This window comes from Crotalus tigris, unplaced genomic scaffold (genome assembly GCF_016545835.1).
Source record: "Crotalus tigris isolate CLP2741 ecotype Arizona unplaced genomic scaffold, ASM1654583v1 scf7180000019254.217656, whole genome shotgun sequence".
Taxonomy (NCBI): Eukaryota; Metazoa; Chordata; class Lepidosauria; order Squamata; family Viperidae; genus Crotalus; species Crotalus tigris.
Genome location: NW_024097456.1, coordinates 128577 through 145798, shown reverse-complemented (window position 1 = coordinate 145798; position 17222 = coordinate 128577). Strand labels below are relative to the sequence as shown.

Below are 17222 nucleotides of genomic sequence, written 5' to 3'. Positions count from 1 at the left end.
TGGAAACAGTGAGGGAACGGCCCCCGTTGCCTTTGCCCTAGCCCAAGCCAGCTGGGAGCCAATGTACAATTTTGTGGTGGCCATCTATGCTGAAACGCATTCAGTCTTAGCTCCATAAGCCCTCCCCTGCATGGCCTGAGAGGAACAGTGAGGCTCCTCTGGTGGACCATGCCTTGGCACTTGCCCTGGTCCCACCCCCTTCTTCCAGAGACCCTCAGATCTATCCCACTTCTGCCCAGGCCCCCACAGGCACCCTTGACGCGAACAATGTAGAGTTGGCCACACCCACCCAGTAGACCACACCCACTCCATCCATGTCCACCCAGTAGGCCGCACCCACCCTGGCCACACCCACTCAGCCCCCTGAGGGCAACTGCAATGCTGATGAGTTTGACATCCCTGCTGTATGATATCTTGCTGTTTCCTTTGCCAAAGGATAATAACAACAACAACTGACTTTTTGTGGCTCTTTCAAGAGTTATTAAAAATCATATTGATATATTTGCCTCCCTTGAAAATATATTTTCTGCAGCCTTCTCTCAAATACAATCTAAATTTAAAAAAACACCATGCAATATTTACCAGGAGATCATATGACAGTCAGAATGCTCCCTCCACATACACACACCCACTTCAATCAATGCTAGCAAATAATATACATTGGGGGGAAAGTATTTTAAGCCAGTCCTCTCAATGATCAATGTGCAATGATGCTGGGTCAATAGCAGAATATTAACCAGTATTTCTCCTATAATTTTTAAAGTAATATAGTCATAGGGCACCTAGGTTGCATAATATAGAGGCTCTTTGCAGCAGAACACTGGAGTCCAGTGTTACCCTACAGACCAACAAATTTAATATTGTTGCATAAATAGGTTATGTAATAGTGAATACATTAACCCTAAAGGTGCCAGAAGATTCTGCTGTTTTTACCAAGAGAAAATATAGAATCAGATGGCTGCCGTTCTCCCCAACAACCTCAAAGCCAAGGTCATGGTCATTAATTCTGATTGCATTTCTTTCTGCTCTCTTAGAGTTTATGATTGATTTTCTGTTCATTATTTTATTTAACTGTTTTCAGCTGACTATTTTAATAGAACAAAATCATTTTTAAAGGATGTATGTCCTCCATAATTGATTGCAATTTGTATATATTTTGTATCATCCCAAAAATCAGATGTGGTTCTTTCTTCCATGTTGGTAACAAGTGGCAAGCAGTCCTAAGAGCTTCTATAGAATTCACTTGTTCCATTCTATTGGGGGAGAGGGAGGGGAGTTGTTGACACTGTTTCCAAGGAAGTTGATATGACATACATTTATTTTGTTGGACAAAATTCTAGTTGTGTTTGAGTAAGCAAGTTGGTCCAATAAGAGTTTATCAATTTACCTAGTTTTTGCCTTGCCTAAGATATAAAATAATCTTAGAACATAGTGTGTGGGGAAATAGTGGCATATATTATCTCTTTGCCTGCCCTCCTTCTCCTATCGCTATGATTACTAAAGGGTGTTCTTTCCTAACAGTAATACTCAGGCTCATCCCATGAAACAAAACTGATGAGTAAGAGTTTTAGGACAGAGAGTGAAAGCTTTTCTTTGGTTGCTGCTAAGCAGAGGGACTGAACAAATTCATAGCTGATAAACCACAACCCCTACATAGAAATCCCAGGTTTTATGCTTATTCCTGGAAGACAAACAGAAGAGGCCTTTTACTTTCATCTACTATGGGGAAGGAAAAAGAGGGAGAAGGAGAAGTGTGGGGTAAGGGGAACAAAAGAAGAAAGAAAATGCATTAATTTCCAACTTTTTCCAGTGCAGTAGAATAAAAATAATAAAAATGAAGCCTTAACTTTTTACTTTTTATGGTACTTAGTATATACTAGAGATTTCTATAACAACACATTTATCTAATCAGTAAATCCCAAAGTCATAATTTCATTATTTTTATGTCTTGAGCACACAGTTTAGAAGCATTTTCTATTATTTCATCTTGGATCGGAAGCATTGCAGTTTTTTTAGGTTCTCAGTACTTATGCCAAATAGACTTGGAAACAACTTCTGGACTTTGTACTTGAGGTGGGAAAAAAATGAAACTTTGATTTGGGATTTTACCAATTAATAGGTTTGTTATTATAGAAATGGCTAGTTCATATTACTAGGTAACAGTAAAAAGTTGAGGTTTTATGCTATTATCTTATTCTTGCCTCAAATGGAGTCAGAAGCCAATGCCTTTTCTTTCTTTTTTCCCTTTGCCCTACACTTTTCCCTTTCCTTCTCCCTCTTCCCACTATTTTCTTTTGTATTTTATATTATAAACTAATAAAAAAGTACTTATGCCAAAGAGACTGCTTTATTTCTCTTTGCATTTGCCCTCACAATAATTATCAACCTACTATGTAAATTGCGCATTAATAATGCTGATTTCCTAGAGCAAAGGTGTAACTGTTTATTGATGTGAATTCTTAGTAACTATAATATTTTGGAGTGCTTCTTTTAAAAGAAGGCTTTGTTAAAGTTGATGCAAAGGGATGAAGGATTTTACACTTGCCCTTGTAAGAAATTGTAAGAGATTTCAGTTCCAGTGAAAAGGCACTAAAACTCCTCAGTCTCATTGCCTCTGTTAGTCATGCTCGTATGTGCATGTGTGACAATATATGTGTATATATGTAAGCGCATGTTTGTGCATATGCACATGTGTAGATCTGTAAACATTAGCAGTCCACAAGAAAAAAAATTCCTGCACATGTATTTTGTGACTTGTTATTTCAGGTTTTGTGCTTCCTAAATATTTAAAAACAAGATCCCCTGGCACTCTAAGTGAACTGCCTCTAACAGGCATGCATGGAGTCATATTGTTGCCTGTTTTTTAAATATTTATATCTGACTCTCAGCAAAAGTTCCAAGCTAGCTGACAGGACATATTTGTGGGATAAAGACTTTCAGGATACATGTAAAGTTTACTTCTAGTTGGGCTTGATTCCCAATGATCTTGTCTCTATGGATATGTCTATGTAGGTTCTTGTCAGGAGTTGGGAAGTTTGTTTATCATTGCTTTCTTCTGGCATAGTTTTTCAACCTCTCATTATAGCCTTCAGCATTGGGATTTCTTGGTGATCAACTAGGAATGAACCTCCTTAGCTTTTTCAAGACCAGTTGAGGATAGGAAATTGATTCGAATTATTCTAATCAATATATTTGTATCCCTGTTTCCATATTGCTTGAAGAAAGTTAGGGAGGATTTTTTTTCCCCAAATGATCATGACAATCATATTTTGGGATAAAATAATCCAATCTTAATCTAGCCTCTCCTCCATTTACTTGGAATTCTGGGAATCGTAATCCTAGTATTTCTGTGTCTCACTCTTTAGGCATGACTTTGGAATCAATTCATTGGGCCCCTTTGAACATTCAGCTAGTTAGGTGGTGAGACCAATATTCCAAGTTCCATTGAGGTGGCTTCAGCTAAGTGATTGCATTATGTAGATGCACAATGCATGCATAGGATCGCATTCCTCTTGCTTCCTTATGGCAACTTAAGTATATAAGTAAGACAAGGGAAATTCTTCATGCAATGGGATGGATCAAATATGTGTTGGATTTCTCTGGCTTATGGTTTGGATCCAGTTTAGGCTACCCATGGATTTGATCATACTAATTAGGGCTTTCTGTGAGTCTCAAGTTCTAAAGACAGTGGTTATATGATGTCTTGGTGGTTTCAAATTCTTTTTGAGATTCCTTAATTAGCTGCATAGTTGCATAGCTCCCACATGGTAATTTGGCATTCCAGGCTAATTCCAGTGGATAAGAAAATTAAAATTAACAGAAGCATCTATTTGGAAGGAACATCCTGTTTCACTCGACACAAGTTTTTAGAAACATTTTTAAAACTACAATTTGGCTGCATTCACACAACACAGTGAACCACAAAGTAATCAACTACTTTACTACTAAGGATCACCATAATTATCAGTCCTTGCAGAATTATAATGAATGCACAGGGAACAGTTTGATAGTTTGTGAATTCAGAAATTCTCCTTGTTGAAATGAAATAAATCTATGATGCCACAATGAGCCAGAGCTATAGAGCCAAAACAACTCTACAGTTTTAATACTATAATTGACAAATAAAACCCAGTTTATATAATTGATAATATCAAAAGCATTAATGATTGGCTTACTTCTAAAAGCAAATAATAAATTGCACATTTGACTACAAAATCAGTCTCCTTTGGACATAAATAAGGGACATAAATAAGGTTTTTTCACTGACATGATTACTGAACAGTACAAGCAAGTTCAATATGAGAGAGGAATTTGTTTACAAACCTGTATCCTAAACTTTTTCTAAAGCATCCCTCTTAAAATAAAGATTAACAGTGCAATACAGAGACATGGTATCAACACAAAATACCTTACAGTAGATTTCAAAGTAAACTTCAAGAATAAGCAGGGAATTTTCTACTGGACTGTGATATGATATTACACTTGTATAGATTATGGACCAGAGCAGATAATAAATCATGGCAAAAATGTGAGCACAGATACTACCATGTATTAGCCACTTGTCTGAATATATTGAAATCAATAGTAAACAGAAAATTGGCTGAAACGTCTTGTTCAGGACCCTGGACAGCTCCGTTGCTGTGACAATAACTTGCTGTACAGTACAATCTGTTTTCTGCCTGTGCTTGGAGGACCACTGGTGGTCCTTGAAGATACTGCAGGTGGTCCTGAGTTTCAATTCCACTACATTTCCCCAAGTGCTACCAAATTTTGAAAGATGTTCTTGGTTTTTGGTTGAAATCTTGTTAAATATTGGCATTTTCATTTACATTTTTGCAAGAGATTAGCTTGAAATTTTACAATATTTCAGATAGCAGAACAACTTTCTCCTGAAAGTTGGACATCTTAGAAAATACTGACCATTTTAATTTTAAAAGTACATTTAATTTTGAAGCATCCATGGGCACCATCAAGAAGTCACATGCATGTAAAGCAACTCACATAAAGGAAATAATTGGGAATCACTGTCTTCATGCTATTATGCTGGATGCAGAGCTTATTCTCTCCTACTAGAGGTTGATGTACCTCTTCCAGGAGTACCTTCAGGAGGAAGAAAAAGTAATAGGTTGTATAGGAGGAAGGAAGGACTAACTTGAAAACTGGTGTTTTATTCCTCAATAGTAGCAGCCACCTTGGGCCAAAGCCTTGTTTGGTTGAAATCACTATGAAGAAAATGTTCACCATCAAGGGAGAAACAGGAGACAATAAGACACAGTTACATTATTTACATTAGGTGTTTTGGGTTTACATGTTGTTTTTGAAGACAAGAAGACAACACTGGAAGTCAAACATTTGATTGCTCAAATATCCCATTCCCTCTTTCTGATCATAGTCTCAAAATGTTGCAGATTATATATTTGGAATGAATTACATAAAAACAATTAATAAACAGAGCAGAGTTTATTTGAGTCTTGGAAATTCATGAACTTTGAAGTATTTAGAAGCCATAATTATAGGGTTACTTGTTGAATCTAGATATGTTAGCAGTCATTAAATTTATTACTCATGAATTATTCAGTATGATCATCATACATCTTAAAGCCTATATATTCTTATATATTCTTTTCTTCACATATGAAGATTTATTTGCAACATTGACTGATTTGGTGGGTTCCTGAGTACTGATCTAGATTTACATCCATTACTCACTGAGAGCTGTCCTGTGTTTGTGTTGCATTTAGAGCACTTGGGAAACATACATACTTATATAATTAGGACTGAGGAACACTTCACATTTGTTTCTAAACGTCAAATGGAGGGCAGGCAGGCATGCAACCATTGGAAAAGACACAACTGTTTTAAGGAATTGCAAACGTTTAAACATCTCCATGTTCCAAAGCACTTTTTAAAATTAGAATCTGAAACACTATAGCGCCCTAAGATAAATTTACCAATTTCATGCAGATCCCTTAAAAATTAGGACTCTACTTTCTTTTTCTCCTGAAACTCACAGATGTATGTGAAAACTATAGGCTTTGTTTGCCTTTCATATTCAAACATGAGACCTGTTTTTTTAGTTGGAGATTAATTCAAATTACAGCCTGAACCATTTTTCTCCAAACATTATACACATTTGCCAGTCAGATCTAGAAATAAGCACTTATTCCACCTCTATTATTTGAATGTAAGAAAATTCCTGTTATCAGTTTTGCTCTTTAATAAAACCCTGATGTGGGATAGTTTGTTTGTCTATTTACTTATTTATGTGTGCATGTATGTGTGCATGAATATGGGTGCGTTACGTATTACATTCTTATATCCTTTAAATGGTATGTTACAAAGAATATTAAGGAGTTTCTTTTTATTGGTTGATTCAAATGCTTGAAGCTTTGATTTATTAATCTGGTAAATTTGTATCCCACTTTTATCAATATATTTAAAAAGGCAATGGAGGGTTTGAATGGTATGCACAGTAGTTTATATTTAGCCCCTTGATTCCAAACACTACTTATAGTTAAATAACAACCTTGCTCTTTTTATCTTGCTGTCTTTTACAATATATCAACATTTATTCGGGCCCTTTGGATTTGCAAGCTCTTCCTGGGAAAATAGTATTTTAAAGAATATCAACAAATTAAATACGGTTAACAAGGAAAGATTAAAGAAGGTGGAGAGACAGCAATGTATTTTAAATTGCACATCATACTACACCATGCTATGTTTTAATCATAGTTCTTGACTGAGGCCCAATGACTGAGTTAAACCATAAAATGTTGATTGGCAAACATCGATGTTCGAGTTCATACAACAAGCTGAGTTAAAATTAAACATACCACATTGGGGCTTAGTGCAGGGGTGTAAAATGTGTGGCCCATGGACTTCATGTGGGTCACCAACATCCTTTTTTGCAGATCTGTGGATTCCCCAAAAATTATTTAGGGGAGGGGGGGGAAGGCACATAAAGTCTTAGAAATACTTAAAGGCACCTGTTACATTTCTTTAAACTTCTCACACAGAAGAAGTATTTGACGGATTAACCTTTAAGACTAGTGTAACCATCATGCTGATGGAAGGTATACATTTCTGACTTGTTTCTATGTGTCACTGCAGACATTGGTTGACTTAGGAACTTCATGCTTTGCTGACCTGAATGAGTGCCAGGAGCTTAACTATATTGTTGCTTTTCTAACAGGTTTCCTTTGGGCAGCAGGAACATCTTCTGTGCCAAGCTCTAAGAAGGCCTTCTTCTCTGCTTCTTCCATGGCTTGGCCCCCTGGCTGGCTGGCCTCTAGAAAACCTTGTGGCCCCACCCCTGAGGCTCTATAGAATGAATCCAGGAGATAGCCGGGACTGAGCAGGTAAGCAGGAAGAATTTGCAACCAGGAAACAGAGGGGATGGATGACATTCTTTGCAGAGATATTATTGTCTTTCTGGCCAATGTATGCCTTTCTCCATTCCTCTCCACACAGGTTTTCCATTCTGTCTGCCAGACTAACCTAGCTCAAGTCTACTCTTCATCTTCCACACCTCTGCCCGGTGTACTCAGCTGGGCTGCAGCTCACGTCCAACATGGGAGACATGGCCAACAGCTCTGTGGATTTCTATCCCAAAAACCAGCGGCAAGAAATGAACCATGCAGGTGGCTTTGGCTGCACCCTGTCGGAGCTGCGCTCCCTCATGGAGCTGCGTGGGGCTGAAGCTCTCCAGAAAGTTCAGGAGACCTACACTGATGTCCACGGGCTCTGCAGGAGACTCAAGACTTCCCCCACCGAAGGTACCAGATAAATGACTGGGCAGGCTCATAATCAGTGAGATCATCAGGTCAGGATTTGGGAGCAGGACCCAGAAACACAGGCAGCAGAATAAATAGGGGCTTCCCTAGTACCCACTACAGATGGAAGCAAGGGAAAGCGTGCATAATCATTGGCATCTAAGGGACATCAGTGGCATGAAATAAAGGACATAACATGCATTACTATATAACAAGAATTGCCAGAGGATTGGCTTGCACATTTTAAGGAATGCAAAATAATAAATTTTATCATCTTATGAGGGTCCTTTACAAAATATTTAAATCCAAAGTCTACCATTTTTCATGTACATCATTTTTTGATAATCTCAAATTGTCCTTGTTGTTGTTACTATTCAAATGTGCATCAACCTCTCTTTATACCTGTAGTCTCAATATCACAATGGAAACTTGCTAAAATGTAGCCATTCCTTTCATTTAAAATGCTTACATTAAAATTGTTCTATGACCTATTCAGTGTAACCAACCATCTTAAAGTCAATTACACATATCTAAGTTCTACATATTCTAACCCATTAACCCACTAAGAACTAGCATTAGTTATCTAGCCTGTCTCTAAATAGTCTACTGTTATCCCAAGAATTAAACATTACTTTCTTAACAAATTAATCAGACCTACTGAGTTTAGCGGCAATATTTATTTAGGAGCATACATATCTGCATTTATGTTGTGGTACTACTGAAACCCCCTTCAAAACAAAGTCAATCTCTCTCTTTCTCTCTCTCTCTCTCTCTCTCTCTCTCTCCCTCCCTCTCCCTCTCCCTCTCCCTCTCCCTCTCCCTCTCCCTCCCTCCCTATATCTATCTATCTATCTATCTATCTATCTATCTATCTATCTATCTATCTATCTATCTATCTATCTATCTATCTATCTATCTATCTATCTGGATAAGAATTAATTATATTTTCAGTAATTCGATGCTTAACATACTTAAAATATCAGGTCCTGGCACCTGACACAGAAATATAATTAAATCACATATTCCCAAGTGGCCAAGGGGGAACTTTGTCAGGATAGTTAGCATTTGCCTATATTTGTCATCATTTCTAGCAACAGCCTCCAGAGACTTGGGTGGGAGGGTGAACATGATTAAAAGGAAGCAGTTTGAGGCTTCTGAAAATGTGTGAAGGGTGTGATTACGTATTGCCTAAATCTGCCAAGTGTTTTGTGCAATCCTGTTCTGAAATAAAATAACTGGAGTGCTATACATGTGAGGGAGCTGGGTATCTGTGTTAGGAGCCTTTGTAAGAGAAAGGAACAAAGCCATTTAATTTTCCTTCCTTCCAAAGCTACACACTGCCAGATCAAAGGAGAAAGTCCAATAACCTATCTACCCTGTATATTTTTCCAATAGTTTTTATTTAGATCAAGGGTGGGCAATTTACAGTCCTCTGGGTCCTTTTGTTCCCAGCCTCCAAAGCCCATCCCCACAGTTGAGATTACTCTATCAAAGTCTGATAGCAATCACAGATAACAACAGCAGCACAATTTTCCACAGAATGCACTTTTCTTACTTCTTTTTAAAAGCCCTCCAGGAGAGGGAGCTGAAAAATTTTGTGCCAATCTCCCCAGTGATGACATTGCATCATTGCTATTCCCCCAAAGCCCTCAATTATCCATTAAACATTGAAATGCATCTCCGAGTCTTAGATGGTTGGTCACAACTCATTTGGACCATGTTCTCCCTAGAGTTTTATTTTCTTGCTGTACTCAGATTACTTGGGAAAAATGCCAGATCACTATAACAAGTGGCACTCTTGGCAAAGTGTGCCATCTCACCACTTGGGTGATAATAGCAACAACCACAAAAGTGACTGTAGCATTACAAGGCTTTTCCAAGGAAGCTATTTGGTGGGAGGTTCAAGGTAAACTAAAAGATGTCCTTCTGTACCCAGAACTTAGTGGAATCCAACCACTAGAAAAGCTGCAAAGTTTGTCTCCAGATTGGATAGCTTTAAAAGTCATGTTGGAGGAATTTCAGACTATAAGTAACTATCCTTCATTATAACTGTTAAATACTCTGTTCGCTTGTGAATGATGAATAGACATGGCGAAGTTCAACAGCTCTTTATTCCTCCTCAATCAATACTCGAACAAAAACAACAGGCGCGCAGGCCTCTTTATGTGTCCGGGGACCCGGACAATGGCAAAACAAAATAACAAGGCATTTTCGTGCCTTGCGCATGTGCACAAAGCCAGTGCCAGCTTTTGGAATGCCCAGGACCAATGCAACGTCTCAAGCCTGCTTTTGCAGGCTCAGGACACAACAATAACTACCGTATATGCCAGCATATTAGGCGACCTGGCGTATAAGACGACCCCCGTCTTTATCGCCAAGTCGCCTTCCTAGAACTTCGTCTTATACGCCGGAAACTACCAGTATTTCCAGCGTATAAGACGACTTGGCGTATAAGACGACCCCCGTCTTTGGCGCCGAGTTTAGCGCTTCCGGAAGTCGTCTTATATGCCGGCATATACGGTATATGTGAATTCCAGCATGACAGGTAAGGTGGGTTTCAATGGCTTTATGCTCAGTTTAGAGATTGACTGGGAGCATTTGGTTGGCCAGCATGGTCCAAGATATTGTTACTATAGCTGGGTTGCAGAAACCTAGATGACTGCTATATGTCAGCAAAGAACTAGAGGCTTTGTGAACCACTGCTAACATCTTAATGATAGCCTGCATTTTTGCAGATCAGGTCTGATAGTCCAAACTTGGTCAGATGGATGTAAAGATGTAACTTAGTACAGGAAATTTCTTACATTCCTGACAGGAAAAATATTCTCTTCTGCTGTGAGGTATTGTTAAAGCAAAATAAAAGGCCAGAATCCATGACTAACAGTGCAATTCTATGCATATTTGCTCAGAAGCATTATGAGCATATTTTTAGTTAGTATGCTTTGGGGCCTAAAGGAACTGAAGGAAAGATTTACCAAGACTGTCCAATTTCACCCTATTATGAATAGAGTAGTGGAGACAGATCAATCTCTATTAACCTAAATCTTCTGGTTTTGATTCCCTTGACATAGCAAGAACTTTGCTGCTTGGCTGGAGTTTATACAGACTAAAGCTTGCAAAATTGAGAAGGGCTTGATTTAGTGATCCATGGAAGATAGACGGCTTAACTCTTCTGGAGGTGGTTTGACCCAGTGCTTTGTGTTTTTCCCTGATGGTTGAACAAAACAGCTCCTTTTCCTTCGCTCCAGTTCACCCCTAGGGAAAAGTAACAATCTGACACAGGGCTTTGGGCTTTGGGCTGCCCTACTGGATGCCAAGGATTTTTTAAATATTTCATTTCATGGAGCTCTGTGTCAGATTCACACATTTCAATGCCCATCTAGTTGTGACTCTTCTTCAGGTGACCAGAGCAAGAAAAGAAAATTGTATTTCCAAACAGTGATGAATAACTATGACAGTCCTTGAAGTTCCAAGAAACTGCGACATAATTTTCTCAGCAGGGGCAAAAAAAAGTGCCTAAGCCTTCTCTTAAACCTAACATCACATGGACACACAGGGAAAAGGAATTTTAATTCTTTCTATTAAACAAAAATCTTAGTCTGCCCGTTTCTGTAGGATCCCCAATCATATAACATCTAATCAAGGTTGTAATCAAGCTGTATAAGCAGAACTGGTCAATTATATGGTTGTAGTACTGTAGCTCAATTGCCTAAAAATTGCCCACTGGTTTTCTAAGGCTAAGTATCACAAGGGCAGAGATTGTAGGAGTTCCAAGCTATAGATTTTAGGCATTCTTGATGCAATTCATGTCAACCTGTCTAAGGATGGTAGAGTCAACATTTTCCCCCTTGATTGTTTTTTCTTTAGTCGTTTTCCAAAAGGGTTTTGAAATTTTCTTCTCCTGGTAATGGCAGTGATACATCACGTGCCCAAATTTTTTGTTCAAGGGTGGAAGGAAAAAAATCTTATTAGCAAAGAAATTACAAGTGTGGTTTTATATATATAATGCATCCATATATTTCTCCAGTTTCCTGATGTGTGGTGCAAGATTTAAGATATCAGTGTTCTTGTTCAATTAAATCCAATACTTTCCCAAAGAAAAGAACATTTCCGTCAAGTTGAGCTCAACTCTTGATGAATTTGTGGGCACATCTATGTAATTGTCTGGACAACAATATAGAAGTGCCTTGCCACTGCCTTCTTCTGGGATGCTTTTTTGACTTCCCAATCTATTGTTGTCAGGCTTAGCCCAAGAATGACATAGAACAATCAACCAGAGTTCAGTTCTTTATTGTCCTACACATAATAGACAGAATCTTGCCAGATTAAACCTTTACTACTCTCACCCTACCAGATAACCCCTGGGAGATTCTAAGGAGTGGCTATCCGTATTCTCTTCCTCTGACTCCTGTCCACATCCAAGCTGTGTTGCCTCCTATCTTTTTTTCCATTCTGGAATATGCTCCCTCCTTCCTGGGAAATTTCTGCTTTACTGTAATCCATCACACTGCTTCCCTCTCCATAAGCACCATCCCTCACAATTATACAGCCCTAGTATTTTTCCATCCAAGAATTACCAGGCTAGAACCTGTCTTAGTTCCAAACCCAGATAAAGTTGGCCAAATGCTGAACATTGTTTAGTTTACAAAGGTGAGAGGGGCCAGCTTGGAGAAGGCTATCAGTTTCTCTTTAGTGGCAGTTGTCATACTTGTAGAAGACCAGACATAATTGGTTAAGACTGAAAGGGAGCAATCAGGAGTAGGATTAGTGTCCTATTCTAGGATGTGTTGAAAAACACATCCTCAAGCACCAACAACTGGCAAGGATCCAAATAATTATTTTATTCATTCCATAGTTAGTTATATTGGATCACTGGGCTCTTGCACCCAAAGAAGCCTAGAGCAAGAACCAAAAGGTTGTGTAGATCTTAAGAGATATTGATCAATAACAATTTGAACATGTACTACTGTAAGCAGATCCCAAATACAAAAATAATTTTTTTACACCTGATAAGGAAACCCAACTAGAAAGGAAGACATGGACAATAATGTGAAATCATTACAGATTTAAAAGGAAACCCTGTAGCTTTGATATATAGGTTGAGCCCAAATCCTGATATTCTACGCTAACTATGGATTTACAAGTGGAAAAGATAAGGAAGCATGGCAGAATATATCCTTTGATCCCTTCAGGGTGTAAACTCTATAATCAATTAGTCATAACCCAGACCAGATTGGCAAAATAAAAAAAAAGTTTCTATTCTCAAGGAGCTACATAGGAGATATAACAAGAACATACATCTAGTAACATTATACTCCAAAGTGTCATTATACAACTGACTCAGTCTGAGTTCTATATTCCAATTCTGCATATAGGCCCAAAGATATCACTGTCTGCTTGCAGAGGCAAACAGTGCTGGACTAGATGGACAAAGAGCACTATAGCTTCCGGCGCTCTTTGGACCCTGCATCAAATTAGGAGAGCAAAGCAACCACTTCTGGCAGCAGATGCTGGGAGCATCTGAAACACCACAGAGTTTCAAGATCCACTTGGTCTTGACATTGGGATCAGATGATCTGAAGGACTCTCTCTTTCCCCAATTCATTGCTTGCCATTCTCGGTGTGGTGCTTTGTTAGGCTTAATGTAAGCCAAGGCCTTCTGACGCATAATGTCAGAATGGAAAGGTTGAATCCTAAGAAGTGGTGTCTCTAAGCATGGGTATTGTACTATCCCTTCCCCTTGATAATAAGTAACTACATAGGAATTTAGCAACATTTAGTAACAAGGAACCAATTATTTTGAGGATAATTATTTCCTTTTTTTTTTTTCAGAGTATGCAGGAGGGAAGTGAGGAATGATGTCCTTGAGGTCCCACAGAGTCAGAGGTCCTGAGGTTTGGACAGACTGAAGTAGTGTCTTTCCTAACCATTGTCTGCATCTTGAGATGTGAATGTTTCTGTTCCTTCTCTAAGGGCAGATAAACTAAGGGCTTCTCTTCCCTGCTTTGCTTTCCATATAAAACAATCTGGGTTTCCAAATGTGGGAAGGCAACAGTGCTCTAGGAAAGCACCAGGGAATTCAAAGCAGACCCATTCTGTCTGCTTGCCTACCTCCACCTCTCCCTTTGCTGCTTTCTCCTTGAATTGTCCTTGAGGTTGCTGCAGCCAAGGCTGGTTCATTCTCTGCTGCAGAGAGATGCAGGCTTTTTCCCATCGCACTAAGGGAAGGGAGGAGGGGAACCAGGCAAGTGCTACAAGGAAGGAAGGAAGGAAGGAAGGAAGAAAGGAGAAAGGAAGGAAGGATGGAAGGAGGGAAGGAAAGAAGGAAGGAAGGAAGGAAGGAAGGAGAAAGAAAGAAAGAAAGAAAGAAAGAAAGAAAGAAAGAAAGAAAGAAAGAAGGAAGGAAGGAAGGAAGGAAGGAAGGAGAAAGAAGGAAGGAAGGAAGGAAGGAAGGAAGGAAGGAAGGAAGGAAGGAGAAAGAAGGAAGGAAGGAAGGAAGGAAGGAAGGAAGGAAGGAAGGAAGGAAGGAAGGAAGGAAGGAAGGAAGGAAGGAAGGAAGGAGCACAGCACAGGAGAGGAAGAAAAAGCAACCAAAGAACAGCCAGGATGCAATAGGGGTTAGATGATCATCAAGACAGAGAACCCAAGGCAAAAATGGATCTTTATGGCTCTCACTGGCACAAAACAAAACCAACAAGCATTCCTGGATGATCCATATTTCCTGTGTCTGTGCCCTTGCCACCCGGCAAACATGCTGTCCCACACCACTCCTGTCCTTTTCTCCTTTCCATCACTTGCCTTTTTTTTTTTGTCTTTCTATTCAACCCTTCCTCCCATGTATTAGCAATTCTACTGAGTTTTCTTGGCCCTGAATTTGAGGGCTGTGTCTGATAGGGCACCTTAGTGGTGACCTGGCAGCTCATACTATATACCTATTTGTTTGGAGGTGGAATTTGGGATGATGCAGTTGTTACTCTTGTTTTAAATTTCATGATAAATTGCTTGGACTAATATTGTCTCATTTTTCTATCTGTTAACTGGCTGGACAAGGGACAATAAACTGGAGCTAAATTCTGATCTGATCTGACCAAGGCCTTTGTAGTTATCTAGTTACCATGAGGTTCAATAAGCTTAACTGTCTAGTTCCTCAACCATGTCATTCATTGGTTACAATGGATCATCCTCAGGTCCCTTGTGTTGGATTCCTGTAAGATCTTTTATTGGAAGGATCTTTGAGAAGGATTCTGACTTTTGACAGATTACATTGCTTCCCTATTCCCTACTAAATCCAGGTCAATGTGCTAGATCAGGGATCCCCAACCCCCGAGCTGTGGCCCAGTACCAGGCCACGGCCTATTTGCAACATGGCCACACAAGCATTGGGCCAATGTGCACAAGCACGTGCAACTCAAGTGGGCTGGCAGTGGGCTGGCATAAGTTGAGCTGTGGCACGTGCACACATGTGCACCAGCCCTCTGCTGGCCTAAGTTGAGCAATACGCACACACATATACATTCGTGCAGCCTGGTTCCCCTTCCCCCTACCAGGCTGCCAATCTACAAAGGTTGGGGACCGCTGTGCTAGATGCCTGAGGCCATGTCCCCACTTTTATCTAATATGCCCCAATGACGTCTTTCTTTCTTGGCCTTCATTTTATTCCCAGTCCATGAGTAAGGAAGTCAAGTTATTCTTAACTGTACTAATGTTAAAGTTATGTTTTCCCTTATTCGGACACCATCCAAGGGCAGCCTTGAGTCCTATAAAAACTCGTAAGCTTTGATTTTCTGATTATACATCATCAGGTAGATGTTGACTCTTAGCAATCACATAGATAAATCTTCTCCAGAGTGATCTATCCCCAGCCTGGCTCAGATCTTAACAACACAACATTACCACTGTTTTTTAGTCCATCTACTTTGCTGCTGGTGGTTGTCTTTTCCTCTTTTCTCCCCTTTTTTCCAGCATTATAGATTTCTCTATAGAACTAGGTCTTTGTCTCCATTAATTATCTTGGGAAAGACTGATGGCTAAAGTTACTTGAAATAAACAATGGAGTAGAATAAAGATTGGCAAGGAAGACAGCCAACTTCATGCTTATATAGATTTCTGCTGACTCAGGGGTGGGCGGAGAGCACTAAAACTTGGTGGTGGAAAGGCCCTGAAACTATACCAACCTGCCAAAAAACTGTCATCATGTTTCCTCCCACTGGTTCTTTCTAATCCTGTTCCTCAAGTAGAAAAAGCCGCTGATCCGAAGATAGGGAGGACCAGAAAAATGACTGAAGGGCAAGATTCTAAGGCAGGAAAGATTCACCTTTTCAAGGAACACCAAAGTTCAAAAGACAGTTGGTGATCTTTCTGAACCATAACTAATTAACTACTGCTTTTCTGATCCATGGAAGAAACTGAAATTATGTTTCTGAGCATTTTCTATAGGTTCACCCTATAGGAACAGAGTTTTGCAAAAGTGTAGATCAAATGCTTTGAATCCAATGTAATGTAATGCATACAAAAAGGGTGTTTTGCAGGAAACAGTAATGATACTGTTTAGTTTTTTGTTTCAGAAGAAAAGCACATTGTGTTGAAGTGTTTCCTTTTAAGCATGTTTAGGACTGTAATATTATTATGAGTTGGAGGCATATTATACAGAGGGCATTCCTCTATTTTGTGAAGGCACAAGTTGTCACCCAGCAAGGGGTCAGATTCAGTTGCTAAAAATTGCATCAAAGAATCATATCTACAGATTTTTGGAGGGATAAAATTGATTACACAAAAAAACTATGAACAGGCAGAACACTTGAACACTTGAACACTGGGCACTAACTAACAAAATGAAATTCAATGGTGAAAAAAGCAAGGTTCTACATTTAGGCAAGAAAAACCAAATGCACAAGTACAGCATAGGTGGCACCTTGCTCAATAGTAGTAACTGTGAGAGGGACCTCGGAGTCCTAGTAGACAATCACCTAAATATGAGCCAGCAGTGTGCTGCAGCTGCCAAAAATGCCAACACAGTGCTAGGCTGCATTAACAGAGGGATAGAATCAAGATCACGTGAAGTATTAATACCACTCTTCAATGCCTTGGTAAGGCCACACTTGGAATACTGCATCCAGTTTTGGTCACCACGATGTAAAAAAGATGTTGATACTCTAGAAAGAGTACAGAGAAGAGCAACAAAGATGATTAGGGGACTGGAGGCTAAAACATATAAGGAACGGTTGCTAGAATTGGGTATGTCTAGTTTAACGAAGAGAAGGACAAGGGGGGACATGATATCAGTATTCCAATATCTCAGGGGCTGCCATAAAGAAGAGGGAATTAAGCTATTTTCCAAAGCACCTGAAGGCAGGACAAGAAGCAATGGGTGGAAACTAATCAAGGAGAGAAGCAACCTAGAACTAAGGAGAAACTTCCTGACAGTGAGAACAATTAATCATTGGAACAGCC

At 39.4% G+C, this 17222-nt stretch overlaps 1 protein-coding gene and 1 long non-coding RNA gene across 8 annotated transcripts in view; one reads left to right on the top strand and one right to left on the bottom strand.

The window, feature by feature from the left end:
• ATP2B3 (ATPase plasma membrane Ca2+ transporting 3) overlaps positions 1-17222 on the top strand; it is a 129005-nt gene that overhangs the window by 35578 nt on the left and 76205 nt on the right. For all 7 annotated transcript variants that reach the window (XM_039361337.1, XM_039361338.1, XM_039361339.1 and 4 more), the window contains 2 exons: positions 7193-7358; positions 7471-7775. In XM_039361337.1, coding sequence (XP_039217271.1) covers positions 7571-7775 — 205 coding nt within the window. In that variant the 5' untranslated portion in view covers positions 7193-7358; positions 7471-7570. The remainder of the gene's footprint in view (positions 1-7192; positions 7359-7470; positions 7776-17222) is intronic.
• LOC120316120 overlaps positions 1-17222 on the bottom strand; it is a 41387-nt gene that overhangs the window by 4099 nt on the left and 20066 nt on the right. The window lies entirely within an intron of this gene.